Here is a 9,114-nt window from a genome sequence, read left to right on the forward strand (position 1 = left end):
CAGTAGAGATTTTACATTTGTGATCTAAATATTAAACTTTTTACATTCATTGCAAACTGCAAATTTTTACATTGCAGCACTGAAATTTTTCGTTTGTTGGTTTTGCTATTTTTTTTTATTTTTATGTCATTTATTTTTTTAAATAAAGATTTTAAATAGTTTATTATCAATGAAGTTCATTAATGACCAAAATAAATAAATCATTGTGAATTGTAAATTTTGCAAAAGTTTAGCCTTTGCTTCTTGAATAACAATAACAATCTTTGTGTAATTAATTAGTCTATAGAACGTGACTCCTAAAAATCGGAAAGAAAAAAGGTGCTTTGACTTATTGACTTTTAACCACAAAGAGCGACACTCGGCTCTCCGTGGTTGTTCGTTTAATAAATAGGATACTACTTCAACTCAAACCCTCTTTGTGAATAAGTTAGTTAGTGTACTTTGTGTAAACCCTAGTGAAAAAGCGTAAATACTACTATACCTCCAGGTTGTATAATAAACATTGTATAAACACTATACGTTTATCCAAACTTATGTGTAATTTTCCTGAGCTTGTTAAAAGTTTATATTTTTTTTTTATTTTTAAGTGTGTCAGTTCAAAAACTTTAAATTATAGCTCGATTTCATTAAAGCAAAACTTGAAAACTTTAGTACATAGCTTGGATTCTAACCACCAACTGTAATACAACTGGTAGCATACTCTATTAATTGGTGAAAAAGTATAAGTCCGCTTGTTTCCGGCTTTATTACTCCCTCTATTTAGAAAAAATTCAAGAAAAAATGTTGAATCATCCGTTAAACTCTTTAAATTAGAGAATCTTGAGATAATATTATCGTGGGGGAGACTATATACTTAATTATCTAGAGGCTAGTGTATGTTCATCTATTTTTCTTCACCAAATTTAGAGAAAGACGACAATACTCTTAGGTAAAGCTTGGAAATAAAAAGGGTATAATAAAATTGTAATGAAGGAATTATTAAATAAAGTTATCTCATAACTAATTCGGGATGTCTATTTCACTCGTCGATCAAAACACTATTCATTTAACCCTAAAGATTGATGAAAAGCCGACTTAAAATTATGACGGTTGATCAAACGGACATTCTCATGTAAATTGAACTGATGTATTTATCAGTAGGTCTCACTTACGGGGTTAAGTATCACTCGTATGGATAGATAAGATAAAAAGGAGAATTTATAAGGAAACTACAAATGACTTGTATTTATTTTAGCATGTAAGTTTTATTTGACCCGTCACATTATATTATCCGTCACAAATGAGAATCTGTGTGTATTTTATTGCCTTAGAAAAATGATGTATTTTATTGCCTTTCCATTTTTCTATAACTAATGTTGGGCCATGCGAAAGTGTACATTGTTACTTGTTAGACACATTTGTTGAGTACTCGACATTTGTTCTTTGGGTTTGGCAGATCGATTATTCGATGTCTATTCAGCTAGTCTTGCTATAGATCTCATAGCCTTAATTTAATTACTTTCCAATTTTCAAGCAGCCGTCACTACTACCTCTCTTGTCTTCTAAACCCCCAAAAGTTGCAAACCTCTCCCTAATTTCAAAAATAAAGAATATAAAGTGTCAATATTTTTAATCTATCCATCAACATCTCAATAAAGAAGGTAAACTATTTTCACCTTTTCAATTTTTAATCCATCCATGAATTTTTTTACAAACAATTTTTGTTTATTTTTGATTAATTTCAATTTTTTAAGTATTTTGTTCATTTTTTTCCTCGTTTCTCATGTTCAAGTGTTTAGTATTATTATTAATTTCAATTTATTTCTAATTTTCTTTTAGTGTTTTGATTTCAACAATTTTCTGGTCTTTTTTTTATTTTAAATAAGTAATTGGTTATTATGAATTTATGAGCATATTACTTTATTTTTTCCTGTTAATTTTTGTTTTATTGGATTCACAATGTATAATTTCAAATTGTACTTTTGAATTGAAAATGTTTTCATTTTGTAGATCTGTATAAAACTCACATGTTTGGATGACAAAACTTTTAATTTTCTCACTTCATTGTTAATAATTAGTATATTGATTATTACTTCCTATTTTTAATTTCCATTGTATTCAAACAATCACATATTGTACTACACAAAGTTCTTCTTGGACGGAGTATAAAAATTCATCCTGTAAAAAAATTAATAGCAGAACGTGGGAGACAATTGTGGGCCACCTTTTAAAAATAAAATAAGATAATGAACTTTCAACCACAGTGCGACAACTCAGCACTGTGGTTGTTGCTTTAATGAATAAGATTACTCCGCATTATTTTCCGCATTATTTTTATTTTACTCGTACTGAATGTTCAACACTTCTACCCCTTTAGTCACTAAGGAGTAAGGGTGTATTTGGATTGAGAGATACTCGGAACATTTCAAAAGAGAGTAGTCATTATGAGAGGAGGTCTCAGACAAGGCTCGGTGAAGAGAAAGGCATGGAATGTGATGAAACGAGGGCGTTTAATAATTTTATAGCGACCAATGTGTTCAAGACAACGTATCCTTATCGACTGCTGCGACAATTGTATGATTATGGTGAATAGACGATTAAATAAAAATTTGTTTACATAAATGCTATGTATGTAGATTGGAGGACAGAAAAACATGTTAATAATAAATTTTATTATTTTGAAATAAAAGTACAACTTAGTGACTTACATAAATACTTTGATCGGCTTAAAAACTTTCCAACACAAAAAAAAAAAAGGGTACTCGGATGTCTTTGATCTAAACCAAACCAACAAAGCCACTCAAATGAAGCAATGAACCCCACTCAAAAACCCTCATAAAAGGTAAAAACAACATCAAAGTGGTTTAACACTACTCCATAAGCTTCATTAGTTAACATATGTCAGCTCGCTTAACTGATAAATTTGTTAAATGTCGACTGCATTTCCCTGGTGGATTTGCGACCCAAAAAAAGTTTAATTCACAATTTTTGGAAAAAACCCTCAAGGAAAGGTGCTAGTATATATAAGACCAAATTTTAAAACCATGCCAATATACATAACTTAGTCCTTTATTGTAAGGCTATTCATCATGGAAGGCATGCAACTTGAGCTCCTAGTAATACCACCTTTCTTCACACCTTTCATATCTCTAGGGCTCAAAGACTTTGCCCTAGACCTAAAACTCTTCTTCATAATCTCCCTCATTGCCTCGGCTTGGCATAACACCGGGTACGCCCTTCCGAACTTGTTAAACCTTACACAATGACTCATATGTGTTTCTAGGGCTTCCTTACATTGTCCTCCATTTTTTCCCATTTCTTCCTTAACCGCCTCAGAGCATAACCCACATATCCACTTCCCCAAGAACTTATCGCGAACATTCTTTATGTATTCAGGTGTGTACTCCTCACTCATTCCACAACATTCGCATTTTGCATCCTCAGCTGCTTCTGAGATAACTGGGAGTACTGCTTTCGACTCCTCCAGCTCTCTGTCGATCTCCTTGCTTAACTCAAAAGCAAAGTCTGAGACCGTCCTCTTTAGACCGTTGTTTGGTAGCTTTGGTGGCCTAGTAAAACTATCGGATGGCGGCTTTGGGAAGGATACCAAGGTTGTTGCTTCTCCATGTGGTGGTGCCATGAAAAATGAAAGTATAAAACCCTAGAAGAAACTTGTTTCCCAAGAAATGTATAACCCTAGTTTTATAATGTGGTTTACGAGTAGTTTTGTTTATAGTATGAATTGAGATGCAATGTGTGTAAGATTAAGTGTTACAATGAGACATATTTATAGTAAGATAATGTACAAAAAGTTGGGGACGAGAACATAAAATCTGTGGACGAATAGTTGCAACTCATGACTTGAATAAAGAGGAGAACACGTGAGTTGATAATCCATGTCATTGTCTAGATATTTCTTGAATTTTAACGTAAAACCACAAGTTTATGTATGTATGCATAAAGTTGAGTAATGCATATAATTTCCGTGAGTTTGCATGAAAAAGTTGTGGTTACTTACTTACTTAACATCTTTTCTTTCTAAGCGGATTTCTTTTAAGACGGACATATTTGTCTTAAGCTTAAAACATGTGTCAAATACCAGAGCTTATTGGGATAAATGAGACATGCTTTTCGCATATCCCTAGAAATTACGGTATGCTTTTGTCCTATCTATCATATTCAACCCGTTTTAAGTTTATGTTTAAGACGAATATGTTTGTCTTAAACAAGAATTCGTATTTCTTTATATATTTAGTTTGTAAACCGTTACTTATTCATTTCTGTGGGCGTAGTCGTTAGTTGAATAGTTGATGGAGATGGTGATGGAAATGGTAAGAGATGTGGCTAAGATGTTTTGTGAGCCGAGTTGTGGCCGTTAATCGTCGGAAAAGATACTGTTCACGTTGCATTCTATCTAAGTCTACTTGCATGCATGCATGAACTTTGCTATGGATTTGTGGTTAAGTGAAAACCACATACTTAGTAGGTATAGTTTAAGGTTTTTCTCCCTTTGAATAAATAAATACTCCCTCTGTCCCGGTCATTTGTTGTCCTTTTTTATTTTTGGGTGTCTCAGTCATTTGTTGTCCTTTTTATTTTAAGAATGAATTTGATGAGTAATTTGATCATTCACACTCAATTTATTCCACTTGTCATTTAGTAATTGACATTTTTCCCTTTTCTTGGTCTTTGTGCCAAAATCAAAGGACAACAAATGACCGGGACGGAGGGAGTAATAGTGTATATTTAGTGTTAATGCTCGAAGAGTAAGTTCTAGTAAGAGTTGGACAGTTAACAATCATCTTCAAAGTGAAAAAGACAAGTTCACTAGTTTATTGACTTTCTTTTGAATATGGTATGACATCTCCAAGTAAGACTCTAAGCATCACAATTTATAAAACATCAAATCTAAATCACATCCCTTCACCAATGCACCATACCCATCAAGCCTATGTGTACTAAACAATCATATATCGGTGCATTCTGTTATACTCAATCCATTCAACTTTTATCAACCCCATCTCAATATAATACTCCTCACATATATTAGAGAAATAAGTTAATAAAAATTGAATTGAAGGAGTACATAAAAAGTAAGTCTCTTATAAAACGCATTTACAAAATAAATTAAATATTGTAAAATCATTTATGGAGTATAAGAGACTTTGATATCCCTATTAATGGTGATTGGTATAAGTTATTTTAGTAGGGGTTATTGTTGTGCGAAAGCATCGATATCTTTTAATGAACCACTACTAATTAAGTCAGTGTTTTCGGTCCATTTACTCTACCAATATGAGACATGAGTTTGCACCCTAACAATCTTCTCTCCTAAAACAAAGGACCATCATTTTAACTCGGACCTTGAACTCCATGGAGAACTTCCAACACCACGCAACCTCAATTTCTAAGCAACCCAAGCATAACCAAGTCTTGATAAACTCCGCTTAACTGACACACCATACTACCTAGCCATGTCTGCACTACATGTCACCGCTTGGTCAAGTAAGTGCTCTCACCTGCTCCTTGTCCTGCATGTCCATGTGCCCCACTTGGGACTGTGCTACACATGCATATCGAACGGACGATCACCTGCGTCGTCCAATATACCCTGGAGTGGGTTTGTCACTTCAAAAGTCCTAAAACGCAACGGTTTATGGCATCTAACTTGGTAAAGACTCATAAGACATGTGACACCTAACCTGATAAGAGCCACCTGATCAGCAGTTCTAGTACACAAACGGTCTCTAGTGTCCCACAAGACTTATGACGCCTTTTATCCCATGGACTTGATATTTGCAAACAGTCTGTCAGAACGAGCCCACGTTTCCATGATTCGCGAATGCTATCTATTTCACTCTCCAATTAGCTCCACCACATTTGTACGTTGTAGGGCCTAAGCCCAAGTTTAATCTTGGGCTCTGATACCACTTGTTATGCGGAAGCGCTGGTACCTTTTTGTTGTGTCTTTATTGCATCAGTATCCCTATTCCATAATAGTGTATAATATTGTTCATTTTGTGTCAAGTTCTCACGGATTTACTCTTGACTTCCTTCTAAAAAGGCCTTGTACTATTATTATATATAAAGATGACCTTTCACCTTACTACCGATGTGGAACATGAGTTTGCACCCTGACAATAATCCCCAAAACCTATGTTCCACATCAGTGTTTATAGAGATGAATAAGTGTCCAACAAATGTGATGGGGCATATTCTGCACCCGCTGACCGAGTCAACATATTGAGTAAGGTCAAAGATATCCACAGCAAGTCAACATATTAGATGACCCTAACCGACTTGACTGTCACTGTCACTTGGGTCTCGGGTGGCAACTAGCGCCCGGGAGGCATATCCGCGTACTCACATCCAAGTCCCCTCGGCATGGAGTCAACCAGGACAGCCGGCCTGCCATGGGTCCCTCGGCCGAGGGTAGAACAGTCTTTCCACCTGCTAGCCACTTGGCCACTACGTGACAAAAGGTGAAAGTCTATAAATACTCCTCAATCCTCATTGAGAAAACGATCCACAATTCATCCTAAAACTCACTATTGATCTGGTATAAACTCCCTTATCTCTCTACAATATACTTTGCCAAGTAACACACAACTTAATCCCTTTAAGTTTACTGACTTGAGCGTCGGAGTGAGTACGCTCGGTACCAAGCCGAGCCCTCAGTTTGTTCATCTTTACAGGAGAGAGCGAAAGGAAGAGTCAAACAAAGACATCATTTAACAAGCCTACGTGGTCACAAATTCTGCTCCGGAATTACACCCGGAACAAAATATAATAGTAAGACGATGCCTTTTGGGAAGGAACTCAAGAGTAAATACGTGAGTACTTGGCCCAAATCAGGACAATATCATTCAAAGAGCTGGTCACCTACCTTAAAAAAAAAAACCAAAAACCATTCAAAGAGCTAAGAGAATGTCAAAACAGTCAGAACTTGTGAGTGTAGAAACTGAATTCTACCAGGATGACACATTCCCTAATTCTGAGATCGAGCAGTCCCCCACCGGCCGAGTGATTGAGCCGGTGAAGTACGGGATGCCAAGAGAGCCAGAAACACCAATGCCGACCGGCCAAGTCACTGTCATGGGACATGTGGTCGATGCGGCCAAATTGAAGCTATTCCTGGACCTGATGGGTGGTACGCCGGTTAGTCCTGTCACGGCGACAGGGGCGGCAGCGCCTCCACAGGTGACCAGGGCCCACAAAGTAACTCCGAACAACTTGATCAGAGTAATACAAGGAGCTGGGCATGCAAGGACGCCGGCGGAGCCCGTGGTGCCAGTGGCAGACCAAAGTCCATCCCCCACTCGCGGGAGGACAGCGTCGCCGCGACAACAACGAGGCCACCCCCGAAGAAATGAAGAAAGAAGTCCGACTCTCCAAAGTCGGACAACAAGAAGCCCTTCCCGCCACGGGGAGAGAAGCCGGACTATGGTTGCGAGGAGCCGATCGCCGCGTGTCATTCGACACGTGGTCAGAGAGCCCCTCAGTGCCTATGTCCTCGAAGTCCCGGTGCCGAGCAAGCTGAAGCTGCCGCCCCTATCATACAAAGGGGATAGCGACCCAACCGACCATGCTGAGGGTTTCGAGTCGTACATGTCGGTATGGGAGCAACCCGATGAGGTGTGGTGCCGAGTCTTCCCAACAACCCTCCACGGCATGGCTCAGAGTTGGTACAAGGGGCTACCTAATGGTTCGGTATACTGCTATGCCGACCTAAGAGACAACTTCATAGCCCAGTACGCCTGCAACAAGAGAAGGGCCGTGGAAACCTCGGATCTCCTAACTATCCGACAGGGGGAGGACGAGTCCCTCCGAAGCTATGTGAAGAGGTTCGATGCTAAGGTTCAGCAGATTCGTGAGCCGAACACCGAACCGGCGCCTTCGACCGATGAAAGGCTCGCCGAAAGGCGAGTTCAAAAATGAGCTCATCAAGTGCGAGGACCTCAACCTCGACACCGCCAGAAAGATGGCCGATCGAGCTGTAAAGGTGGAGGACTATCACAAGACCTGGGTAGGCCACAGCGAAGCTGGGCACCCAGAGAGGAGGAGCCGCCGGGATAACGTAGACGAAGGACGTCGTGACATGAATAGGTCACGACCTGAAAGATACAATAGGAAAAAGAACTCGGCGGGCGCCGGGGGGAGTTCGGGACCATACACCCAGAAGCGGTACAGCGGTCTCACCCCCCTGGTCAAATCACCGGCCGAGGTCTTTGCCCTAAGTAAGAATGAAGGGCGAAGTGGGCCGGGCCCCCAAGGCGAGGGGGACGGCGACACTAACCAATTTTGTGACTACCACGGCCAAACCGGCCATAAGACCGACAACTGTCGGCATTTGAGGAACGCCATCGAGGAGCTAATCCGAAAAGGGGCCCTCAGCAAGTATGTAGCTGGAGGCTCGGAAACAAGCTCCGACGGGGCGAACAGAAAATCAGTATTCCAGAGGATGGGAGTGATCCAGGTTGAATCGGAGGAAACGAGAACGGTGGGTCACTAATGGGCACAAACGACACCTGAATGAGCTATACCAAGCCATCAACTTTGTGCCCAAAACAGCGATCCCCGCTTCCACCGTCCCCGATATAACCATCGAAAAGAAGGACTACGAAGGAATCATCGCTCTGCACAGCGACCCGCTCGTAGTCCACTTAGACATAGCCAACCACTTGGTCAAAAGGTGCCTGATTGACACAGGCGCCTACACAAACATCATGTTCAGGGAGTGCTTTCTCAATCTCGGTGCCTCGAAGATTGAAGACCGAGCCCCTCGCACCAACCCGCTATCTGACTTCTCCGGGCCGGTCTGGTACCCCTGGGGTCAATCAGACTGCCGGTGATGTTTGGCCAAGCCGATGCGGCCAAGAATGTTTTATCCGAGTTCGTGGTCATTGATGGTTCGTCCGCCTACAATGCTCTCATAGGCCGAGTCACTCTGAGCGAGGCCGATGCAGTGATGTCCATCCGGGCCCTGACATTGATGTATGTCTCGGACCGAGGGGAAGCGCAAAAGCTCGTCTCAAAAGACGAAAGAGACGAAGTTGTCAATGTCCAAATATCTGCCAGAGGGTGCAACATGCAATCCCTCAAAGTGGTGAAAAAATCAGAGAAAGGGAAGAGCCC

At 40.1% G+C, this 9,114-nt stretch overlaps 1 protein-coding gene across 1 annotated transcript; it reads right to left on the reverse strand.

Annotated features, from left to right (window-relative positions):
- Positions 1 to 3,040: 3,040 nt before the first annotated feature.
- LOC141612839 (uncharacterized) lies at positions 3,041 to 3,619 on the reverse strand. Its single transcript, XM_074431588.1, has one exon. It carries the CDS (start codon positions 3,617 to 3,619, stop codon positions 3,041 to 3,043), a length of 579 nt encoding a protein of 192 aa, XP_074287689.1.
- Positions 3,620 to 9,114: the final 5,495 nt, after the last annotated feature.

The sequence above is a fragment of the Silene latifolia genome, chromosome 11 (assembly GCF_048544455.1).
Source record: "Silene latifolia isolate original U9 population chromosome 11, ASM4854445v1, whole genome shotgun sequence".
NCBI lineage: Eukaryota > Viridiplantae > Streptophyta > Magnoliopsida > Caryophyllales > Caryophyllaceae > Silene > Silene latifolia.

What these genes read in the sequence shown, in the direction of transcription:
- LOC141612839 (XM_074431588.1), bottom strand. Translation starts at nt 3,619, where the DNA reads ATGGCACCACCACATGGAGAAGCAACAACCTTGGTATCCTTCCCAAAG.